This window comes from Lontra canadensis, unplaced genomic scaffold (genome assembly GCF_010015895.1).
Source record: "Lontra canadensis isolate GAN:19392208 unplaced genomic scaffold, GSC_riverotter_1.0 scaffold4, whole genome shotgun sequence".
In the NCBI taxonomy this organism is placed as follows: Eukaryota; Metazoa; Chordata; class Mammalia; order Carnivora; family Mustelidae; genus Lontra; species Lontra canadensis.
The window spans coordinates 38,707,440-38,732,558 of NW_022630998.1; the positions used below are offsets into that span (position 1 = coordinate 38,707,440).

A 25,119-nucleotide genomic window follows, 5' to 3' on the forward strand; every position below is an offset into this window, starting at 1 on the left:
AGGAATGAGCGCCCGCCCAGTGCTGACAGCTCCCAGGAATGCTGACGGTTCGGGGCATTTCTCCCTGCAGAGACCCCGCTTGTTTTTAGGCCTGAAATTTGCATAGAACTTCAGAAGTTATACATCAATCTAGAGTCTTTGTATATATTTGGAACTGAATAATCTACTTTTGAAGCTGTCAGATCGTGATGTTTATGATGTTTTTCACTTGGTTTCCAGGTTCTTGGGGCTTAAATGACTGCTTTATGGAAAGAGGATGCTTTTTTCCAAGGTTCCAAAATTCGCACTGCTCTAGTTGGAAGCTCCCAGAAGCCCCCTGCAGGTGGTTAGGTGTTTGTTGCTACTGGACAGAAATATCCCCTGGAGATGAGAGGTCTGGTGTGACAGGTGTGACCAGGGGCCAGGAGCCCAGGGTGCAGCACCCCTGGGATGCAGACTCCCACCTGCCTCCACATGTTCACTCTCCCTCACTGCAGGGCACTTTCTCTGTAATTAGCACAGGACAGCTGCCTCCAGTTCCCAAAGGTAGCCTTAACCACCCACCGCAGTGTATCAGGCATAGACTGAGTGCTAGGTTCAGGTGCTCGCCATGTTCTGGGCGCAGCTCTAAGCCTCTCTCATGGGTGATTCTGTTTAACTCTCAGAACTGCCCAGTGAAGCAGGCGCTCTTATTACCTCCTTTCAACAGATAAGAGAAACAAGACACTGAGAGGCCAGAGAAACTGACGCAAGCTAGCAAGTGTTGGAGCTAGAATTCAAAGACAGGCTGAGCTGGTCACTGGGATCTCAAGGTCGCTTACCCAGCAGGTGGAGAGAAAGAGGGGGCTAATTACAACAAGGACCCCAGAGCAAAGGTGCGAGCTGACACCCAGGATTTCTCCTGGGTGTTTGGACATGAGAGAGACCACAGGGCAGTAGCTTCATGGGGGAGATGGTGATGCCAAACAGCAGGGAAGCAGGGCACCCTGCACCTCTCAGACATTGACTGTGGATGGGCTCCACCCTCATGGTGCCCAAGCCAGGCCAGGCTCATAGGTTTGCAGTGAGTGACTTGGGACCGTTCTGAGCACTGCCCAGTGCAGCTCACTCAAAGGCCCTGGGGCAGCCTCTACAGCAGAAGGTACTGTCGCCTGAAAAAAAGACCAGGTTCAGTGAAAGACCTGGTCCCCCAGAAACTTGGAAGCCAAGATGAGCCTTGCTCTGCTTTGTGCCCTAAGGGTGGAATATAAGGCAGGTGGGAAGAGTCTGCCCTAGGTACTTGAAACAGCTGTCAGAGCTCAGCAGAGGTGGTCACATTCAGTGCAAGAATAGGAGTGTGTGGGTGAACCTCTGAAAATGCCAGAGAGGTAGATCAAAAACAATATTGGCAATTTGGTTTGTTAATTCTAATCCAATCCAGCCAGGAGCTGACTGTCCACTGTGGCCAGGAGAGGGTAGGTGGACACAATGACCCAGTTAATGCAGGGAGCAGGGGCAGCCAGCATGGGGAGGACAGACACACTGGGTTACAACAGAGGACAGTTGGGACACTTGTGTGAGACATTCAAGAGAGCCCTTGAGCCTGGAGGGAGGAACTTGTTGTGGCTGCAGCATTTCCATGAGCAGAAGCTGGAGGTCGGTGTCCTGTGAATATCGTTCAGACTCTTGGGAATGAGGGTTACACTTACACACAGGCAGATGCGGCCAGGCTGACAACATCAGCTAAGCGTCACTGCCGCCCATGGTTCCAGGTGGTCAGGGGAGGCTTCGTGGAGGAAGTGAGTCTTGAGCTAATCCTTCAAGAATGGGTGGGAATTAAAAACATGTGCAGAGAAGGGGAGACTGTGAGAGATGGAGAGACCTAAACTTCTAAAGGTATTTTATATTATTTATTTTTAAAAAGATTGTATTTATTTATTTGACAGAGACCCAGTGAGCGACCTCACAAGCAGGGGTTGCTGCAGGCAGAGAGAGAAGCAGGCTCCCCACTGAGCAGGGAACTTGATGCGGGGCTGATCCCAGGATCTGGGATCATGACTTGAGCCAAAGGCAGATGTTTAACCAGCTGAGCTACCCAGGTGCCCGCTAAAGGTATTGTAAAATAGAGAAAGTCACAAATTAGTATGGATACCATGATTACTTTTTTGTTAAAAACCTGTATGAATAGGGGCGCCTGGGGGGCTCAGTCAGTTAAGCATCCAGTTGAATTTCCGCTTGGGTCATGATCTCAGGCTCCTGGGATCGAGCCCCACATTGAGCTCCCTGCTCAGTGGGGAGTTTGCTTGTTTCTGTCTCCCTCTGGCCCTTCCCCTGCTGTTCTCTCTTTCTCTCTCAAATAAATACATAAATCTTTCAAAAAGTATGAATATATACATCTGCATATAGGTAGTCATAAATATTAAAATAATGACATATGGAAGAATATTTATTAAAATCTTAACTATGCTGTCATTATTGGGTAGTTTTTACTTCTTTTAGCTTATCTGTATTTTCTAATTCTTCTACAGTAAGCATGTGTTACTCATGTAAGGTATGGAATACAGGCTGCCCTAAGTCCTATCAATATGTTAATGCTTCACGTAGGAAGCTACTACCTGACTGTAAGCTGGAATTCATCTAAAGTATTACTGGAATAAGAAGATTTCTTTAATTCCTAGTGGACATAACATAATGGTTTATGAACATGGACTCTATAGGTTTGATTCTGTCTCCACATCTTGCTAGCTGGTGAAATAGAATGATGATAGTACCTACCTCCGAGGCTCTTTTTGAACTCAATAAATATTATTGGCTTCTCTCTCACCCGCCTTCCACATACCCAGACCCTTACATGAACAGCCCTCTCAACCATTGCAATGAAGGTGGTGTAGACCCACAAGGGCTTCTCGATATTTAATATGTATGTGAATGATCAGAAGATCTTGTTTAAATGAGGGTTCTGACTCAGGAAGTCTGGGCCTAAGAGTCTCCATTTCTAACAACCTCAATGTGATGTCATGCTGCCAATCCATGGACCACAGGAAGGTAAGGGTGAGTTAATGTCTTTATACAATATCCAGAAACAAAAGTGCCCTTAAATGTATTCAGATGTTACCTGTCAAAAGGGTTCTCTTCTCTCTTGGACAGCATTCTGTTCTGTCCATAAGCAAATTTAAACACCTTCTTCTGTGTGCTGGGTTCTGGGAAATCGAGGTATCTGTTAAAGACTGGGCCCTGCCCTTAAGGAGCTTGCATTCAACACCTAACCTGTGAAAAGAACTTATCCGGGATGCTAAGCGAGGGCTCCAGACGGTGAGTGAATGAAAGCAGGACCCCAGGGTCTGCTTTAAATGCTGCAGAGAACTCAAGTCCAAATACCTCCTTTGAAACGTTGAGGATTAACACATGCTCCGGATATGGGATCGCAAGAATAAGTCTTAACAGTTAACGGATGAGTCATGTCTCTCTATAAAAATATATGCTCCCAGAGGGTCTGTAAGGTTGTGGTGTGTTGTTTTCATAGTTGCAAGTCCTCCCATTCCTGGTTGAATGGAAGAACCAGGGGTTGAGATATGGAGGTCATCTGGAACATAAATACATAGGCTTGTGGCCCTACCGCGTCATTGTATCCATTGTGGAAGGAACATGTTTGTCTCATTTGGCTGCATTTTGTGGGGCTTTCAGCTCCCGCTGTATTCCATTTGAAGATTATTATTTACTATGGAAACAGTGATGTCAAGTTGATGTGGGTGGGACTCCGACCATGAAGAAACACAAAATAGTTCATCACACAGGGTGCAAGTTATTATTAGACTTAGCAGTTGCCAGTTTGGGCAGGCATCCCCCCCCCCGTGTTTGCAGGGAGCAGGCTGGCAGGCTGTGGGGTGGCACACTTGGGGGAAAGTGTCCATTTTCAAAGGCACGAGCACCTTGGAATAAAGCTATCAGCCCTGCTGAAACAGGACTTGGTCTGCCAACAGGAGCAATAGGAATGGAGAGGTGATTTAATGGGGGCCTGTGGAGATAAGTGATCCACTGTGGGAAGATTTTCTTGAGTGATGATTGTTCTAGGAAGCCAGAACTCTCTTTTACGTAAGGAATTTCTATCAGGTGGGGACCCTCTGGAAGGGGAACTCCTGGAAAATGGAGCTCTCTGGGAGTATTTGAAGCCAAGCAGGCCTGAGGTGGGCAGGAACTGCTGTGGGAATCCATGGGGTCAGAAGAGGGCCATAGGCCTAGTTCATGGGAGCAGGGGTTGCAAATAAGACTTTCCAGTAATATCCGTCATTTTTATCAGGTGCTAGTTATGTTCCAGACATTATATCCTTTGGTTCTCTCAATAAGCCGTATATTTGACCTGAATTCTAGGGTTGCTTCCATCTCACAGATAGGGAAACTGAGACTAAGTGAAGGCAAGAACTCACCAAAGGTCTTCACAGAGTGATGAAATGAGACAAGGAAGTCATTCTGACTCCAGAACCTACTTTTTTAAACACTACTCCATGTCCTTAAAGAAAAAGATGGAACCAGGACCTCAGAATTTACTGTATTCTACTCAAAAAAGAGTTTGATTATCACTAGATCCATGAAACACACTCCATGGTCTGGAGACATGGCCCCCAACCGGGGGTAGGTGTGACCAGGTTCCCTCCGCCAGTTTTCCCTGGTGAAGGCAATGAAATCTTGGACTGGAGCCTGTGAGAGAATACCATTGCCTTACTTTACAAAGCTCCTACCGTGGCTCCAGGCACATGCTAAGCAACACAAGAGGCCCAGACAGTTCCACTCAACGGATAAAGGGGACAGAAGTATGGCAATTTTCATGGAAATACTCAAAGTTACTCAGCCAGTAAGAAACCAAATCCTGGGACTATGGGAGTCAGCCCTTGACTGTTCTGCTCTTTGCATGCGGTCCCAAGACCTGGTGACTGCAGGTGAGCTCGAGGGCCACTGAGGTCCCAGAGTGCCTGCTGATCCAGCAGGACAGTGTAGGAGACCCCTTTCACAGGGCTGAGTGGAGATGGAGGCCCGGAGAGGCCTCAGCCAGATTTACAGCTATTCAGCACTTCGTCTGTTGGGACATACTCTACTTCTCAGCGCCCAGAGCCGCCTTCTCGCGTGGTTTGTCCCCGCATTATTCCTCTATACACATGTTCTCCGAAGCGCCGCTGAGTGTTTCCCTTGTGCCAGACATAGAGCCTTTGGGTGGCAGAGAGGGGTCAGTGGGGCCATCTGACCTGAGGCCCCAGCTCTAGAAAGAGGTTCCCAAGGAGGAGGCTACATCCCCAGGGCTGATTTCACCCACAGACTCTAGCCTCTAAGTCTTTGCGCAGGAATTGAAAAGTCAAAGAGGAAAATGAAAAGAAAAAGATTCCCAGCAGACAACATAAATGAAAAAGCTCTGTGTAGAAGCTCATGGAAAACCAGTCCTCTGCTTCTAATGGTATCTGGGTCTGATAGGGAAGGGGCCTCAACCCACACAGTCTGGGACCAAGTCTGGATGAGCTGCGTGATCTAAGAGTAATGGTATTGAGAAAGTGATACTTGGTAGGAGTTACTGTTTTAATTACATAAAATATGAGTCTTTTTTTTTAAGTCTTTCTTATTTTTTAAAATTTTTTTTAAGATTTTGTTTATTTATTTGACAGAGAGTACAGGTAGGCAGAGAGGCAGGCAGAAAGAGGGGGTGAGAAGCAGTCTCCCTGCAGAAGCAGAGAGCCCAATGCGGGACTCGATCCCAGGATCCTGGGATCACGACCTGAGCCGAAGGCAGAGGCTTAACCCACTGAGCCACCCAGGTGCCCTAAAATACAAGTCTTGGAAAATACCCAAGAAATGAAGTTCAAGACCTGGGGTAGATTAGAAGTAAAATTGGGGATCATGTAAGCCATCCAGAAAACCCAAATTATACAATGCCTTCATTTTTAACCCTAGGCATAGATTGCTGGTTTGGGGCCCAATTTCTAGATTTCCTTTTCAGTTCTTTTGGGGGGGAAGGCATACTCATCTCTCTACTGTCCTCTGCCATCTCTTTGCTTCTCAACCCCCACTCAAGGCTATGGCATAAGTCTGGGCAGGTTATCCTCAGTATAGCTGCAGGGGACACCATTCACATCAAAGTATACGTGAGTCAGACCATTGGTTTTCTTAAACTTGGTTGCACATTGGAATCACTTGGGTGACTTTAAATATTATTGACATCTTGGTCTCTCCTCTAGAGAGTCTGATTTAATTGGTCTGAGATGCAGTGTTGGCACTGGGATTTTTCAAGCTGTTCAGGTGGCTCTAATATGTGGCCATGTTTGAGAACCACTGAATTAGACTATGCTGTGAATGGTGTCCGCTGGGGGATGTGTGGTGTACAATGTCTTAGCCCGTCAAATTGGCCCTGCCCATACACATATGTCATCTTCAATGACCTGAACTTGCTAGTAGGGGAGATCACAGATTAAATACATACTTCTCTGCCTCTTGAGTCAGTTTCCCTGAGGTTGAAGAGAGTGTAGGTACTGACCTCTGAGCCTTTGAAGGCTCTCTTATACTTTCTGCATCCTCTGAAGGATGAGGGAGAGGCAGGGGTCTAATCCTGCTGAAAATGGGGAGTTTGTCAAGCTGGGTTTTGGAGGCTGCCTGTCTGTCACTCTACCCAGGGGAATCATGCTGTTTTGATCTCCTGGCTGAGTGATTTAGGCCCTCAGAAGAATCTGGCTTGTTTCCCCTGATGCCTAGGTTATAAATCAGCCACTGTTAGCAGCTGCATTTTACTCTGTCAGACCACAAGGGAACTGTAGTAGTTTTTACTGAATTAGCAACTTAATTGCACTAAATATAGCTCTAATGCCCCAAAGAAGTTATGGCAGCTCCCAAAGGTGTCTGGCTTCCTATACTCTCCCCCCTCTCTCCCCACCCTGAACTCAGAGAACCAGTTAAACTCTGAGCAATTCAAATCATTAAATCCCAGCTTCTGGAATGAATGTACTTTGTTATGAATATGTCAATATCATTAAATCCTGCCATGTGAATTTAATGTCACTGTTTCCCTAACAACTAACGTCCTTCACATGTGAAGATGGGGGACATGGAAAATCCCACAAAAACTTAGAGAAGTGAGACAAGTATGTGACACAGTAAGTTCTTGGTGTCATGGTACAGTCCAAACCTTGCCTGTTTTATGAGTTAGATGCTCTGTAACTCATTGATGCTTCCCGCTGATGAGTGCATCTGTTGTTCTAAAATTACAAGGCAAGCTTCTTGGGCTAAAACCTTACATCTGGCATGTGTATTTAGACTTGGCATTTCAAAGTTAGTATTTTTGGTTCAGCAGAGGGATTCAAAACAAACATTTTCTGAAAAGTTCCACATTCTTGAGCGGATAGTTGAATCTAGCCTGAGTAAGAGAGGAAGGACCAAGTATGGAAGAGGCCGCTAGCTGCTACCCAGCATCCGTTCTACTCTCTTCCCTTTGCAATAGAACAGCAGGAACAAAAAACAACCCTGTTTCCCAGAACGCCTTGAGCTTGTTGAAGCCACAGGACCAAACTCTGGTTGGTGAGGCAGAAGTGGAAGTAGAACATGGAGCTTCCAGGAAGGCTTTCTTTAAGAGAATCTAATCAGATGTGAGGTTTGTCCTTTTTTCATTTCTTTTTCTTTTCTTTTCCCTTCTGCCTTCTAGAATGGGGACATAATGCCAAACTTCCACAGTCACTTGGGACCATGAGATGACTTTGAAGAAGAATGCAAGGTGATGAATAAAAATGGTGGAAAGATCGGCATCCGAACCACCAATGGTAGGGATAATCCCTGTCCTATCTACATCTGGGCTTTTATATGGAAGAGAGATATAAACTTCTCCTGTTTGAGTTCCTGTTATTCGGGGTTTTAAGTGACATGAAAACAAATCTAATTCCAAGTGATGGATCATGATAGCATAAAATTAATAGAAAAATAATTTCTCTAACGATGTTAGCATATTTTGGCCTATACCCCCAATGCTAGAGTGAACAGCATTATTTGAGGAACCATATGTAACTATTACTTGCACTCAGCAAGGTGAAGCAACTTGCCTGAAGTCACCTAGCTAATAAGTGGCATCCCACCCAGGCTTGTACTTGACCCTACTTTCCCTGTCAGGGCAGCATGTATTACTAATCACAACTCTGCAGACGTTATAGTTCTTGATCAACAGTGTCACCATGTCTGATCCCTAGCAGGCTGTGCAGTGGTCAGGTCTGGCCTGAGTCCACCCTGAACCCAAGGAGCCTGAGGGAAACCTGGTTACTCTGGAAATGCCCCCCTTCTGGAATGCGCCAACCTTCATGAATAAGTCCTTTGTACATTTCTCCTTCATCCCGTTCTCACCTGTGATGCTCCCAGGAAATGGTTATAGACTGTGTAGAACAGGAGGGAGGAGACTGCTCTAGGGTTCCACAAGAAGTTACCTTTGCTTAAAAGATTTTAGCAACAGGTGATCCCATGGACAAGGTTTGTTGACCTTCTGCAGCTATACTTCAGATCAGGCTGGTTACCGGAGTGATGGTGTAGCATGAGACGGCCCGCAGTAACTGACGTGGCTGGTCATGGGAATGCGATCTGTCAACCCATCAGCGTTAAGGAGAGGGGAGGGCAAGCCTCTTTGTTTATTTGGGCCATTCTGGTTCAGTGAGTGCGGGTGACAATGAAATTTGCTCAAGAGAATTTTAAGGCCTGCCCCAGAAATACCAATTAAGGGACGAGCTGTCTACTTCTCTCTCTACACTGAGAATAGTCGGTTATCTCACTCTGGGGCCCACAGCAGAGCCGTGAGGGCCATGCTAGTTCCTGGGGTGAGGCGGCTCCCTCCATGGACCCCGAGGGCTCTGAGCGTATGTAGACCCAATGCCTGGCTCTCTGTCTGCCAATAGCATGAGCCTCCTGAATGTTTGCTGATAAAGACTTGAATGAATTTCTGACTGCCTATAATGCTAACCCTGAGAAATGTTTTCTCAGTATCATACCTTGATACAATGGTTGGCATGGGAGTGAAACCCAGTCTTAAAAATACATACATAGTTATATAATCCACATAAAAATGGGCCCTTTGTGGCTAATCTTAGCACATTGTCACACTTAAAGACATAACTTGCTTTCCTACATGTAGCAGAAAAGTCAAAATAATGGTGGCTTAAACAAGATTCAAAACTTTTCTTCTCTTCCATTTAAAAGAAGTCTAGAGTATACAACCTGCATCACAGTCATTGAGGACTCAACATTTTCTGTCTTTCTGCTCCATCTTTATAAGTAGCTTCTATTCTCAGGGTCGCCTTGCTATCTGAGCTGGCTGCTAGGTGTTCTGTAACTATGTACAAGTTGTAGTCTTTCAGAATGAGGAAAAGCAAGAATCAAAAAAGGAATTCCCCTAGCTATCTATTTTCCAGGGAGTCTTCCTGGAAGCCTTGTCCCCAAATTTCTGTTTACATCCTGTTGGCCAGAACTTCATTACATGCTCAAACTTAGCTGCAAAGGAGGCTAAAAAATGTAGTGTTTTAGGTAGTTTCATTGCCCCTGCTTCTTATCTGTCCCTAATCATATAGACCAGCTGTTCTCAACAGTTTGTCTCTTGGAAATCACTTATACCCTTGAAATATATTGAGGAACGCAAAGAATTTTTGTTTATGTGATATCTATTAGTACTTACTGTATTAGAAATTAAAACCAAAAAAAGATTAAATATTTATTTGTTTAAGCATTAAAAAATTACATTATCTATATTAAATCATCACATTGTACAGTTTAAAATCTTATCATTTTACTTGTCAGTTATACCTCAATAATGCTGAAAAAATTTTAGAAAGCACTAAGATCTTCAAAAAAATTAAAACATAAAAATAAAAATTACAGGGGCGCCTTGGATGGCTCAGTTCGTTAAGTGTCTGCCTTTGGCTCAGGTCATGATCCCAACAGGGAGTCTGCTTCTCTCTCTCCCTGTGCCCCTCCCCCTGCTCCTTCTCTGTCTCTTGTTCTTTCTCTCTCTCTCTCTATCTCTCAAATAAATAAGTAAAATCTTTTTAAAAAAATAAAATAAAATAAAAATTACAGGGGCACCTGGCTGGCTCAGTTGGAAGAGCATGCAACTCTTGCTTCATCTTAGAATTGTGAGTTCAAGCCCTATGTTGCGTGTGGAGATGACTTAAATAAACAAAATAACTTTAAAAAAATAGAGAAAGGAAAAAACAAAATTACAATTATATATCCTTTACATATTAAATACCGTATTATTTCCTATGTGGAAAAAAAGGTTAGAAGAGTGGTATTTCTTTCTAATTTTTAAATTTTTGAAAAATATCCAACAGAACACAGCAAGATTCTCATATCTGCTTTCCCATTGAATCTGTTGCAATGTGTTGTTTTGGTTGAATTATATGAAGAGAATCTGGTTTCACACAGATGTATAAGTTGGAAAATATAGAAGTTTTTTTTTTTTTTTAAAGATTTTATTTATTTATTTGACAGAGATCACAAGTAGACAGAGAGGCAGGCAGAGAGGGAGAGAGAGAGAGAGAGAGAGAAGCAGGCTCCCTGCTGAGCAGAGAGCCCGATGCGGGACTCGATCCCAGGACCCTGAGATCATGACCTGAGCCGAAGGCAGCGGCTTAACCCACTGAGCCACCCAGGCGCCCCTATAGAAGTTTTTTTAAAGCTTTTCAGATAATCATAGATATTATTTTTTGATACTACTTCAAAACTCACATGGAAGTTTCTTAAAGGCTAGTTGCAGTGTGGAATCTGAAATCATATCAATGAATATTTTGTACTCTAGTACATGAAAACCCATTGGTCCATCTAGCATGTTGAACGCATGTTGTACACGGGCATGATTTTGAAACATCATCTAGTACTCATGTGGAAAATACTTGTTCACTGAGTTATACGGTCCTTTCGAATGTTGGCACATCTCGTTATATAATATTTTTTTAAATTACATTTTTAAGAATGTCAAGCTCATGATGATAGAAGTTTTTCAGAAATTCTCATTTTCCCTTGAAAGGTTGAATATTACTGTGGGCCACAAATGCTGTCAGTTGCTTCTCTTGAAGTAACAAACTCACTTTGTTCAGGTTTGAAAAGATGTCAGCTGAATACGCAAGTCTAAGTAGCCATGGGGTGCCTCCTGCCACAGGCCTTCGAGAACCGCAGAGGAAGCTGGGAGGTCCATCCAGGCGTCAGCGGAGCACCGGGACCAGAAAGGTGACCCCCAAGGGTGAGTCCCTGTGGCCTCCGAGGGGCCGAATGAGATGCAGACACACCCTAGTCTAAACCTGTTCTCTTTGGAGCTTTGCAGACAGAGATTTGTTTTCCCTTCGTAGTCTATTTGCCCTCTGAAAAATTCCAAACATGTTTTTCTGGCTCCTGTTCACACTGTTGAGGGATCAGAGCATCCTTCCTGGCTGAAGTGGGATCAGGCCAGCCCCAGAGGCCCAGAAGGAAGCTGGGGAGTGGGAGGGCCCGGCAGGGACCGGGAGGGAAAGGGCTGAGGGTGGCTGCTGCAGGCACTGATGTCCTTGCAGGCCCATCCAGAGAGGAAAGAGGAGAAAATGGTGCACAGTTAGTCCTGTAGCTTCTTCCAATGAGGAATCAGGTAACTTGGGTTGCTCTCTGTTTCACCTCTGAAGGTACAAAGGTAAATGAATGGCTGCTGGGGTAAGCAGGTTTTCAAGGTATGACGGTGGAGGCTGGGTTGAGAAAATGATCAAAGAAAGAACCTGTGGAATCTGACTCATGACTCTCTGTGTGCTGCGGCTACATTGACATTGGTCTGTGTTTACCTAACATTGAACAGGAGCCCATAGAGGACTTCAGTGACAACATGGATGTGTGAAAACTCTTTCACACACATGGTGAGTGATGGACAGTGAACACTCGGTTATGTCCCCCGAGCCCTTATATGTGTGTGTCCATGTAAAACTGTGGTTCATATTGCAAGGTACTTGTGTCCACATCTGTATACACACTGAATTTGCATCTATGTGTCTTGTGTGTTTATCTGTGGGATATATAAGCAGCGGTGACAATGAACATTATTACCTCGGGACTCAAGAAGATGATGTTAACAGTAAAAACACATGGAGAGAGATCATCTCCTTCTCTTCTTCCTCTATTTCTTCTTCTTTTTTTTTTTTTTTAAGATTTTATTTATTTATTTGACAGAGAAACAGCGAGAGAGGGAACACAAGCAGGGGGAGTGGGAGAGGGAGAAGCCGACTTCCCGTGGGGTAGAGAGCCCAATGCAGAGCTTAATCCCAGGACTCCAGGATCATGACCCGAGGTGAAGGCAGCTGCTTAACGACTGAGCCACCCACGCGCCCCTCTTCTTCCTCTATTATAAAAATAATTCTTTGAACAGGTTGTAAATGAACATGGTAAAAAAAAAATTCATTAATTAGCATGGACTAAAATGAAAAATGAGTCTCCCACCCTAGCGTCAGAAATGACCATTCTCAGTTCTTATGTATTTATTGAGAAACATATATATTTAAAAAGTATACACACACACATTCCTTTTTAAAATTTATTTCTTTAAGCTAATAAATGTGAGGATTCTAACAGGAAGATCACTGACTTCTTACATATGCTTCATTTTCAGCCCCTTGTGTATCATCAGACCCCAGCACACATAGTTGTGTCTATGATTTACACAAATGTAAGTTTTGTACTAGAGGACAAATTCTTTCTTTCAGGAGAAAACTTCTGGCACCCAGAAAACTGATTTCCTTCCCAGTTCATCTGGTTATTAATCTTCTTAAAAGCTCACGACAAATAAAATTCCTGTATCTGAGACCTTTGAGGTATCCCAGAGGCAGGTAAGAATCATTCCCATGGAGTTGTCTTCACTTTCTGATTTGTCATCAATTCTTAAGAGCAATCCAGGAAAGGTTTATTTAGTACAGCTCTCTGTTGATTTTATAACCAACTGCTGACTGCTTGGGACATAAAACTCTTGATGATTTACAGGTAGTAAATGGGCAAGAAATCCATAAATCACATTCTATAAGAGAGTATAGGTGAACACACACGCACATACACATTTATACTAACCACCTTCAAAGGAGAAGTTGTAGGCATGTCCAGAAAATACATTCATTTTTAATTTGAGGAGAATAGGGAACTCATTGGTGAGAGGTCCCCAAACAACCTCTGTGAATTTGATTGTACCAGGTAATATTTTAAAGTTCAGCAAGAGACTTTGCCCATCATTTACTTATTTATTTATTGTAAAGCTGTATTTACTTATTTTAGAGAGAGAGAGCAAGCAAGGGGAGGGGCAGAGGGAGAGAAAGAGAGAATCTCAAGGAGACTTCCTGCTGAGAATGGAGCCCAACGTGGGGCTCCATCCCAGGACCCTGAGCTTACGACCTGAACCAAAATCAGGAGTTGGAGGCTTAACCAACTGAGCCACCCAGAGCCCCTGCCTAATTCTTAAAAGAGACTCTTGTTCCCACTTCTGAAATGTTCAAAGGAGTTTTTATGATTTCTAGAGGAAAGAACTTTTTTTTTCCTACCAAGTCAGAAATGCTAAAGGTTGTCAGAGTTTTGAGATACACCTGACACTATTCTGCAACAGGTATTTCTCAACTAAACATTCACTTGAAGATCTCTTTTTGTTTTCATGTATTTATTTCTTCTAGGCCCATGTTTAGGATCATTCCTAATAATGTGCTAAAATCAGGAAAAATAAGTTTCTAATTCCAGAGAAGTCCTAGAGTGTCAGGGAACTGACAGAGGAGGAGATACAAAGTGAAGAGCCCTGAAAAAATTTTTGTCTGGAAAGTGAAATTTAATAAATATAAATCGGCTACCATGAATAATTTGCCAACTGTCTGCCTCCCAAAAGGTGGTATAGCATAACTAGAAATTCAGGATGCATTTAACAAAAGCTAATCTCATTTGGATCCTGATTAAGCAAAATGAAGAGCTAAAAATAAAGTAAAGTAAAGTGGGATAAGTTAAATACTAACTAGGTATTTGATGACATTAAGTGTAAATTTTTTAGACATAATAATGGTGTTATTTTTTTTTTGAGTCTTTACCTTTTTTCTTTCTTTTTATTATGTCCAATTAGCCAGCGTATAGTACATAATTAGTTTCTGATGTAGTGTTCAACGGTTCATTAGTTGCGTATAACTCCCAGTGCTCATCACCACACGTGCCCTCCTTACTACCCATTACCCTGTTAGCTTTACCTTTTAAAGATACACAATGAAATATTTTAGGATGACATGATTCCCTTTTTAAAAATCCAGTTGGGTGCTACAAATATCAATCATTATGTGGTACTCCTGAAACTAACAAAATGTTGTACGTCAATTATACTTCCATTCAAAAAAAGAAAAAGGAAACTGTTAAAAAAAATAAAATAGGGCACCTGGGTGGCTCAGTGGGTTAAGCCTCTGCCTTTGGCTCAGGTCATGATTCCAGGGTCCTGGGATCAAGTCCCACATCGGGCTCTCTGCTCAGCGGGGAGCCTGCTTCCTCCTCTCTCTCTCTGCCTGCCTCTCTGCCTACTTGTAATGTCTGTCTGTCAAATAAATAAATAAAATCTTAAAAAAATAAAATAAAAATATGAAAAACCCTGGAAAAAAATAAAAATGCAGTTGGGGAATTGTGGATGGGGTCCAAATGAAATAGGATGGGCCATGAGTTGAGGTTGGTGGTGGCCACACAGGGTTTGATGTACTGTTTTCTCTACTCTTGTATTCGTTTGAAAATTTTCATAATGAGGAAATACCAGAACAGCTAGTTGCTCTAGAGTGCTCCTGAATTATCTATTTGATAGATAATTTCTTTATTTCACATTTGTTTTTTGACAGGAGCCAGGTGCTGGCTGTGTGGAGGAGCCAGGTGCTGGCTGTGTGGAGGAACCTGCATGGGGCCAAGTGGTGTGAGTTGCAGTCTGCAGACAGCGCCCTGGTGACCTTGACAAGCACGGCCACTACTGAGAACCAGGCAGGAAACTCTCTTTGTTGGTAAGAAGTCTACGCCTTGGTTCCTATGAGGATCTTCTGTTTGGGGGAGCAACACCAGCCATTGGGGGGACATGGGGCTTCAGCCGGCTCTGCTCCAGGGATCCAACAGTCAACAAAGCCAATGAGGCACCCCAGAGGTCAGAAGCTGAAAACAGATACCCACAGCCAGTTCTTCACAAACAAGAGGTTTTATTTTTATGCTGTACCCCCACCCTCTGCCAAATAAGTGGGGAGGGTTCTGAAAGGGCTGATTTTGTAGTCGAGAGCCACTGAGGGCAAGTGAAACTGAGATTCATGCCTGGCACAGGGGAGCAAAGGAAGAAGGACCGTGGTGTCTGGGGAGTGCCCCACCTGTGCTAGACACCTCCCAGGGTTCTGCAGGAGGGAGTGAACCCAGACCCACACTGCACAGGGGATCTGTCCCTCTGTGGGCCCAAGGGCAGAAAGAAGACATCCTAAGAGCTTTGTGAAAGTATCTTCCCCTTGGTGGCCAGGCCCCACCTCATAGGCCTCAGTAATTCCTGTCCTACCCTGTCAGGATGGTCAGCTATCATCCATCTCTCCAGCCAAAAGACCCAGCCCTAGTCGGCTCCTGGGAGATGTTTCCAGACAACATTACATTCTTAAGGAGCCTGTCTCCTTTGATTAACAAAACCTTTTAGTTTTCTTCTGAATTCTATATAGACAGCCAGAACATGTGCCCCACTGAAGGCAAGGGTAGGGAAGGGTGTTCCCTGGTGCCCTGGTCTCTTGGGTCTGAGCTTTGCCAGCAAGGTCACTATTACCCCCAGATGACTCTGGGTCTTGGCCAAACCAGTAAGTGTTCACTCAGATCACAGCTCCCTCCCCATTTAGGCCATTCAGTAGCTTTCCAGTTGCTCTCCAGACACAACCTAAAAGGAGCAACGAGGCTGACCCCTTGGGTTCTGGCCTGGGCACTGAACCTTTGAGCATGTGCCTGAAACCAGGGCCACTTCCCCCACTGATAATCTCAGCGTGGATAGCATAGCCTGGACCAGACAGACTCTAACCCACTGTCCCAGGGTCGCAGTCCTCCATACTGCAAGAAAGAATGCTAAAAGGCAGACTTCTGGCTGACAAACTGGAAACCTGTCAGGAATATATCCTTGCTGGTCAGAGAGACCAAGGAAGGACCTGGGGTTGGGATCCAAAAGCCATGCAGTGGGCTTACCATCATGCTGGTGCCCGCCACCCCAAATAAAGACAGAGAGCGTGTTGTCCAGAAGCCAGAGAGCAAGGGGGTGGGATTGTCGAGTAGCAGAAGGCATCTCTGTTTGAGTGCGGCTGCAGCGGGACTGTCAGTTTCCACAGCCTGCAAGACGCCCCCTGACACCTAGGGGTTGCCAGCCATCTCCCTCCTTCTCTTTGACTGGGTATCAGCAGCTGTTCCTGCAGCTCCCAGCACAATCCTCAGAGGTCAAGATACACCAGTCACATGGCTATACATTCTGAACAGCGCTCCCTGGTGTTATGAAAGTCGAGGGCCTTGACTACATTTCCTCAAGCAGGCCCCCCATGACCCTCCTGACCAGTCCAAGTCCCTCTTGAAGCTACAGGACCCCTCTTGGATGTTGGAGAGTAACTGGTCAGATCTCTCCACCCCCTGCCCCCCAGACAAGAAGATCTATGAGGGCAGAGCAGAAGATGTGCTCTCTGGTGGTTAAGTGTTTCACTTCTATATCTCCACTTGATTGCCCATGTCTGGCCACAGAGGAGATACTCAATAAATGTTGAATGAATGAACACATTTCCATCCCTCCACTCCTGCCCCCTACCATTGCAGGCCTGCCACCCACCCTGAGCTCCTGAAGCTCTGAGTCCATCTGGGAGGCATCAGTTATCTCTTTGTTAGCCCTTTTTCTCTCTTAGGAACAGTTGGCGCTGAATCATTCTGCCTGGAGATAAAGACTCCCCAAGGCCACTTCCCTGCATGTGGGACTCCCAGAATGCCTGGGAGAAATCGGCAGTCCTGCCTGCCCAGCTGCCACATGTGGACACATCTTTTTCCTGTTTGAGCTTTCCTTGATGCTCATTATAACCCAAATCCAGGAATCTAAAGCTGTGGGCTGAGTGAGGATGAGCAGGGAAAGGGGGTCAGGGAGGCAGGCATGCAGGGTGTCATGGCCAGTGGGTATGCTGCTGGTGATGCATGGCTGTGTCCCTGTCCCCACACTTCCTCCCCAGAACCAATGGCCCTCAGCTAGGAATCCAGTATTTCATGAATATTGCTTCTGTAAACGGAAATCCTGTTTTTCCATCCCCTTCTATCATCATACATCAAAATGAATTCTCATATAGAAAAGTTCTGTTCCTAAGATAAAATACAAATCACAACAATAATGTATCAAGTATATTTTAATCATATCTTTGGAAAACTAGATGCTTTGATAAAAATTAATTAAAATCACTCTCTATATACACATAGTACCAAAATTTTAAGGTATTGCTAAATCCTGTCTTCCTTTGGGATGAGTGTCCCTTATCTCAAGTGGCAGGAAAATAAAGAAAATATTGTCTTTTAAAACCCGACAGTTGTAACTGTCTCTTCTTAAATCTTTGATCTGTTGTGGTTGTTTATTATATAGTTCAGATTCAGGAAGATTAAGAACACCAACTTCTTTTATAAAGAAGGCAAGCTTGTCTTGACCATAAGGATTGTTTCCATGATTCATGATTTTCCAGGTACTCACATGAGGCTCTATTTTGTCTAATTCAGCAGAACTCATAGACAGGTGCTTAGAGAGGTCCCCATGTTCTGTTGGTCACTGGGCCCAGGTAGCTCCTTTCCAACACAGATCCCAGCCTGGTGGGCAAACCAGGTTTTAGCCTTGCCAAAGAATCACTGTGACCCAGTGATAACGTAAGGATTTATTGACACTGTCATCCTATCATATTTATTTTGTATGGTTTTTAGTTTATTTTGTAGCCAGCTTTCTAATCCCTTTTTAATTATTTTAATTTTTTTAAAAGATTTTATTTATTTATTTGACAGATCACAAGTAGGCAGAGAGGCAGGCAGAGAGAGAGAGGAGGAAGCAGGCTCCTCGCTGAGCAGAGAGCCTGATGCAGGGCTCGATCCCAGGACCCTGGGATCATGACCTGAGCCGAAGGCAGAGGCTTAACCCACTAAGCCACCCAGGTGCCCCTATCTAATCCCTTTTTTAAACAGAGATATTATTTTATTTTATTCCACTAAAAAAAGGTTTTGCAGCCTTTAAGATACCCAGAGTCCTCAAGGGACACCGGATGGCAACCATGTTGTTTGGGAATCTGCAAACCCTCTTGGGGGGCTGAGAACAGGTGCTAGAAAATCTTCAGTGAAACCTATTTTCTCTTCCCTACTCCCTGCCCACCCCCCTCTCACTGCCGTGGAAACTCCCAGTGTCACAATAGTGGTGATTTTCCCTTTGGCTATTGGAATTAAAATTGAGACACCAGGGCCTTCCTGTAGGAAAGGGGTGGGTTGTGGACCAAGTGAAATTCCTGCCTATGTCCATATGCAGGGAATATTCAGCTGTACGAGGAGGAAATTTCCTCCACCCCCACCTAATTTTTACCCATCTCAGATATTTTCCTTCCTGTCTCCCCTCCTGCCCCACTCCCACTCCACCCCCCCTCAATTGTTATCTGTCAGGCTGGCTGGCTTCTCTGCTCTCTAACCTCAAAAGGTCATAACACACGACACCTCATTTGTCAGCAACAATGACTTTAATGCCATTCCTTTGGCATCATAGTCTAGCGAGGGAGGGAGTATATTTCCTCATAGCGGGGAGGAGAGAAGCAGGCAGACACCTCATCTCCCAGCTGTGTCTCTTCTAGCTGGTCAGCATCAGGGCTGGATCTGAAATGGGAGCGGAAAACACAGACCCATTACAGTCCACACCACCTCTCTTGGAACCAGTGCCACCATTTTGGCAACATGCCACACAGAAGCTTGCCTTCTCCCAGCACCTTCCTTACACACCAGGCAAAGCCATGGGCCACAACTGTGACAGCTGGAAGAGGTGCATCCCCACTCCACACAACATACCTGTCATTTCCACCGGCCACAAAGGAAGGGTATTCTGGGTCACTAACAAAAGCAGCATTCTCTGAAGGATAGATGGTGTAGTACTGAGGAGGGCTTGGCATGGCGGTTACCACCCCTCCAGGTGGTATGAGACCACAGGGGTTCACCACTGGCTGCAGGTAGGTAGTGTTCATCCCCAGGGGTTCTTGAGAACCATAAGGGGGAGGGATATACTGCACCACAGTGGCTCCATGGAAGGTGATGGGTTGGTTGATACCAGTGAAAACAAATGATTGTCCTCCTGCCGTCTGCTCCGAATCCAGGACCCTTTCCTCACTTTCCTTGCACGCCTGGCAGGAGAGCATTTTGAACTTGCACACGGCAATCAGGATGAATGTCACCCCGACTGACAACAGGATAGGTCCAAGGAGCTGGGTCCATTCAAAGTGGGAGACACCTTGGTATTTGATCCAGCCCATGACGGTGAACGTGATCCCCACCAGTCCCAAGAAGATGCCTGAGAAGAGCAAGGTGGCCCCCGCCTTGTCGTCATCGGACACCTGGATGTCAGCGGTGCTGGGTGTGTAGGGAGTGACGGAAAACACGTTGAGAGGGAAGTCCTCCAAGCGGCTGCTGCCTTGCTCCATCGTCTGCCTGTGATCACCCCGCTTCATGGAGGGGAAAGGGAGTGTGAGGGCTCCTAAGAGCTGAGAAGAGCAATCCCAGGCTCCGATCAGTTTTGGAAGAACTTTGGGCCTCTGTGGTTAACAGAGTATAACACGCAGAAGCCTGAACTTTGTTTCAAAGAGTAAAGGTCTGAGAAATGGAGCTTGAAGTTTTCTCATACACTATCAACAATTGGAGGTCCTGTTTTACGATTCAGTGACAAGCTCTCTCTCATTCACCTTCATTCACTCATTCAAAAACTACTTGAGCCTGTCCTCATATGCTGGGAGGTGCTTTCCTAGATGCTAAAAGCACTCTTCCAAGGCCTTTACCAAAACCAGGACTATAGAGATGGCCAAACTACCTCCGGGGCCTCTGGTGGGACTGGGGCTCTTGATGTACCCATTACTTGCTCAGACATCTCATCCACTTTTCCTGCTGAGTCAGCTCATGGAAGTAAACAGACACGCATTTCATGACTCTGTGTGCATCCTTCCCACATCAGGATCTTGAGCTGGGATGACGCTTAACCTCCCACGCCTCTCACTGAGCTCTGAGGCACAGCTGTCTTCTGACCAGCCTGTGTGACTTTTGCTTTCAGATGTGGGGAATAGCTCCAGCTGTGGGTGAGGAAGGACACCCTAGGAAACTAACCACATCACTGGCAAAGGTCAAATAAGCATCAGGTATGAGCTGGCATCTAGGGGACACTTGCTTCACACCCTCCCTCCATGGTGGCAGCACAGCCCTCGGTCTCCAAGGTGAAGTCAGCAGCTACGTTTTCAAGGCTGATGTGTTTTTGCAACCAAACCCAAGCTAATTGAGGGAAGAAAGCTTCGCCTTCAATGACATTATCTGGCATTCATAACTACAGAATTGCAAAGCAGCCCCATGCGTTTCTTCTTCTGCAGAATAGTAACTGTAGCCCTTTTTTCCTTTCCTGCACAGGTCTTAACCAAACAGATGTCTTTCTTCGGTGGTTAAATATTATATTATCTTTCTTTGCCAATGTTGAGCAGAAGGTCCAGGAAAACAGTTGCCCTCTTGCCCTAGGCAGGGCTTCCCAAACTTTCCTGATGATAAAAATCACCAGGGCTACTTGTTTAAAAGGCAAAATCTGAGTTCCTTACTCGACCAGCAGAACCAAAATTTCCAAGGACATCTAAGAGCCCCAAGTGGCTTTTCTCATCAGAATCTTTGTAAACTTTACTGCAAGTGCTCTTGGGAGACTTTGTTGGGGGAGACTTTTGGTGAGGACTTTGTTCCCCACCAAAAATGCCTCCTTCCTGCTATAAGATAAGGCCTGTAGTCTCTAACTTCATTTCAAGATGGGAAAGCAAACAGGTGACCCTCTTGGGTATCTTCCCAAGTGTGTCCCTGAGCAGCCAGTGTGGAGTGGTGCTGTAGTAGGAGTGGTCTGCCCTTTTCCCCACCGAGCTGGACCAAAGATCTAGGGAAGCCAGCTTTTCTCTTTAATCATTAAAATTTTGCTCAGCTAGACAAACCATAAATGACTCTTAATCTCACAAAACAAATTGAGGGTTGCTGAGGGGAGTGGGGTTGGGAGAGGGGGGTGGGGTTATGGACATTGGGGAGGATATGTGCTATAGTGAGTGCTGTGAAGTGTGTAAACCTGGCGATTCACAGACCTGTACCCCTGGGGATAAAAATACATTATATGTTTATAAAAAAAAATTAAAAAATAAAGATAAAAAAAAAAAGAATAACACACACATACACACACACACACACACACACACACACACACAATTTTGCTCAGCTAGCCTGACATTCTTTTCATGCTCTTAATCCCTGAGCTAACCGCTGAAATAGACCCTGGAATTTAGAAAAAGCTAGGCTTTCAAAATTCTTCTCAATCCACTCAGTTTATGCTTCTCATTTGTCTTTAGCTACAACCTCTTGCAGTTGAGAGAATGACTGGGAACACTCAGAGAGCTGAGCTGAGCGATCACATTTATGAAAATACCCCAGAAAAGCAAAACTGGAATACTTTCAGAGCAGACAGTTCAGGAAATTCTCTAGTAAATTTCCAAGGTCACCTTGATTTAGCCTCTCATTCCAAAATTTCAAACTCTGTATGTATGATAAATAGCAATTTAAAAAAGCCTAACAAATCAAATTCAATAGCATATTAAAAGAATTATATGCTATGACAAACTGGGATTTATTCTTGGAATGCAAGGATGGTTCAACATTCAAAAATTAATGCATCACTCATCAGAATGAAGGAGGGGGAAAAACTCTATGTATTTATCTCAATTGATATAAAAAAGTGTTAGGGATTTTTTTTTCAGAATTATTTATTTGAGAGAGAGAGAAAAAAAGAGAGTGCACATGAGTGGGGCGAGGTGCAGAAGGAGAAAGTCCCAGGCCGACTCCCCACTGAACATGGAGCCCGACTTGAGGCTCGATCCCAGGACCCATGAGATCTCCACCTGAGCTGAAATCACAAGTCAGAACCTCAACCAACTAAGTTACCCAAATCCCCCCAAAGTGTTAAGGATTATTGAACACTTACGATGGACCAGGCGTGATTCTAGGTATTCAGTATACATGGCATCATTTCATCCTTTCAACAACCAGGTTATAGTCAATCATGAAAACTATGTTGAGCTCCAAGGCCTGGGGTCATGTTCAGGTTTGACCATGGCAACCTCACAGCATCTGGGCCCTGGACACCCACAAGCACAAAAGAACATCTGACTCTGCTTTTCCCTCTAAAGTCATTTTGATTTCTCTCTTTTTTGTTTAGATCTTATTTAACTAATGATGTGTTTAATAAAATCCTTATACATACATCATTTCCACACATAGATAACTTCTAGAATTATGTAGTATAAGTATTACATTTCAAATTTAGTAGATTGCATATTATTTCAACCATTAATGTATGTCAGCATGGAGAGAAATTTTTTAAACAAAATTATTTTAGTATGAAAAACAAAAAGAAAATGATGCTGATAATTAAGCTGCAAACCATCCTTAGATATTCTGCTTTTGCTAAGACTCTACTATGTACATTTTTCCTTTGCCAGGTGTCTCGATATTTGGCTCTGGTACCAGTGGCACTGGAGAGAGATTGCAAGGTATGAGCAAGGAGAAATAAATTACTATGTCCTATTTTGCTTGTTCTTACTGTCATTGTCACTCCAGAAGAATTCATCATCTTGGTAGTAACAGTTCCAATTTCCAGGGGATTCCCCCCCAACACACCCAGACCAGCCTCACTGGCCCCTTCAGAAATACCAGAAATATCATATTGTATATTTGAAAGTTGCCAAGAGAGTAAATCTTAAAAGTTCTCATCACAAGAAAAAAAGAAAAATCCTGTAACTATGTATGGTGATGGATGGTAAGTAGAATTATTGTGATTATTTCATAATAGCTATAAATATTAGATCATTATGTTGTTCACATGAAACTAATATCATATATGTTAATTTTTAAAAAATGACCAGCACCAGCCAGACAGTGCTTCCTCCTTGGAGGTTTTTGGGTTTTGTCTACGAGATCACCAATTTATTAGAAAAGGATGTAATTCAGGCGCGGGCAGATGGAGTTTCCATGCTCTCTCAAACCACACCACTCTCATCAGCACTTCATGTGCTCACAACCCTGGATGTCCTCCGAATCCATCCTTTTGGGTCTTATGGAGTCTTCCCAGAGTTTCTTGGCCCAAGAGCCTCTAATGTCAGCAATCACCAAGTGGCATTTTCTAATCAGAAAGCTGGGCCCCACTTTAATGGAAATATACTTACCAGATATTTTGGATTTAATGTGTTAATTTGTACAACTGAAAGTAGCTTTAAAGGTATACATGATGGGTTGGCTGAAACTTGGACTCTCTAGTGGTCTATATTCAATGAGACTGAGATATCAGAGTTTCTGTGGTAAAACAGAGGAACTCAAAGACATCAAGAGATAGAGATGTTGGAGTGAATTTTTCATGACTGATTGGCCCACCTATTTCCCACCTCTTGATTCCTTCACTAAGGCATTGACAAATACCCCAGTGTGGAGAACACTACCTTGAAAAGCTTTCTGATGGCTATCTTCTATAGGCCAGGTATGAGGTCAAGAGATTTTACCAGTGAGGTAGGCTCCTTGATTTTAATGGGGATGATGTGCAAATTTCAGACTAGTGGAGGCCAAGTTGAAAGCACTTAATAAGCAGAGACAAGATGTATGCATTTATTGTAATGGGCAATAGGAATAAAGGATTACCAGAATATTTTGACCCGCAAGAATCTGTGGTTATGGCAAATAACCACAATTCCTAGTGTCTCTAGGAATGAAATGTATGAGCATCCTACAAAAATGTTACTAGATTTGTAGAACAGGAAAAAATCCAGATCTGGAGTCCAAAATCCTGACTTCTGTTATCACGAAGAGTCAAGGCTTCTTAGCAAGTTTTCATACTTAAGCTGCTCAGAGACCTGGAGCTCCGTAACAGAAGAGGAAACTAGGTTCCCTCCCCCTGAAAAAGAACTCTGCAATACTGCCTCAAGGATATTCTTTTTTTTTTATGATTTTATTTATTTATTTGACAGAGATCACAAGTAGGCAGAGAGGCAGGCAGAGAGAGAGAGGGGGGAAGCAGGCTCCCTGCCAAGCAGAGAGCCCAATGCGGGGCTCGATCCCAGGACCCTGAGATCATGACCCGAGCCAAAGGCAGAGGCTTAACCCACTGAGCCACCCAGGCATCCTGCTTAGTTTATTCTTGATCAGAAATGCTTCAGTCCAAAAGCAAATGTTGTACTGTTGACTGCTCTATAAATTATTATTATTTTTATTCATTGAAGAAATATCCTACAGTAGAAAGGGCCAAATTTTATATAAAATGAATGAGTCAATTACTCACCGTAAAGATAAAGCGTTCACAAAGTTGACTTTGTCAACAAATACTTTCTGAGTTTCAATGCTAAATATTCTTGAACAACAACTGCAAGGGGAAACTGGATGTTTTTCTTGTACATGATGTCACTGTAACAAAATTAAATTTAAAAATTGAAAGAGGAGACTTACCTGATCACAGAGACTATAAGCCATTCGAGACAGTTCATTCACACTGATAAAAATTTTGCAGAGAGTAGAGAAAGAATTGGTTCTTATAAATTGATGTAGAAAAAAACATCATCTGCCAGAATGATCACTGCATACCACGTGTCGGGAGCTACAATGATTTGCTCCGGCTAAGATCTCCACCTGGAACACCTGGAATACCAATTGAGTCACCACTGGATTAAATTTATACACAATCATTCTTCAAGATTCATCTGCCTTCTTTACAGGCCAAATAGATGAGTTCAACAGGGATGTGAGAGGTATCATCACCCCTGCTCCTGCACCTTTGTCTTCGATGGTGACATTCATTTCTGCCTTTCCCCCAAGAAGGTGGCATTACTTTTGTATTTCTTTCATAATAAGGAAGAACTTCTACTTGGC

At 44.1% G+C, this 25,119-nt stretch overlaps 1 protein-coding gene and 2 long non-coding RNA genes across 3 annotated transcripts; 2 read left to right on the forward strand and 1 right to left on the reverse strand.

Moving 5' to 3' along the window:
- Positions 1-6,011: 6,011 nt before the first annotated feature.
- Positions 6,012-16,442, forward strand: LOC116861803. The gene is made up of 4 exons (XR_004381541.1): positions 6,012-7,699; positions 11,052-11,194; positions 11,774-11,831; positions 14,826-16,442. It is a non-coding gene; the product is annotated as an uncharacterized LOC116861803 (long non-coding RNA).
- A 2,215-nt stretch (positions 16,443-18,657) lies between these two features.
- TMEM174 (transmembrane protein 174) lies at positions 18,658-19,761 on the reverse strand. Its single transcript, XM_032848638.1, has 2 exons — positions 19,009-19,761; positions 18,658-18,819 (listed from the first exon to the last, which is right to left on the reverse strand). Exons 1-2 carry the CDS (start codon positions 19,659-19,661, stop codon positions 18,714-18,716), a joined length of 759 nt encoding a protein of 252 aa, XP_032704529.1. The 5' UTR covers positions 19,662-19,761; the 3' UTR covers positions 18,658-18,713.
- A 501-nt stretch (positions 19,762-20,262) lies between these two features.
- On the forward strand, positions 20,263-22,980 carry LOC116861809. The gene is made up of 2 exons (XR_004381542.1): positions 20,263-20,339; positions 22,710-22,980. It is a non-coding gene; the product is annotated as an uncharacterized LOC116861809 (long non-coding RNA).
- Positions 22,981-25,119: the final 2,139 nt, after the last annotated feature.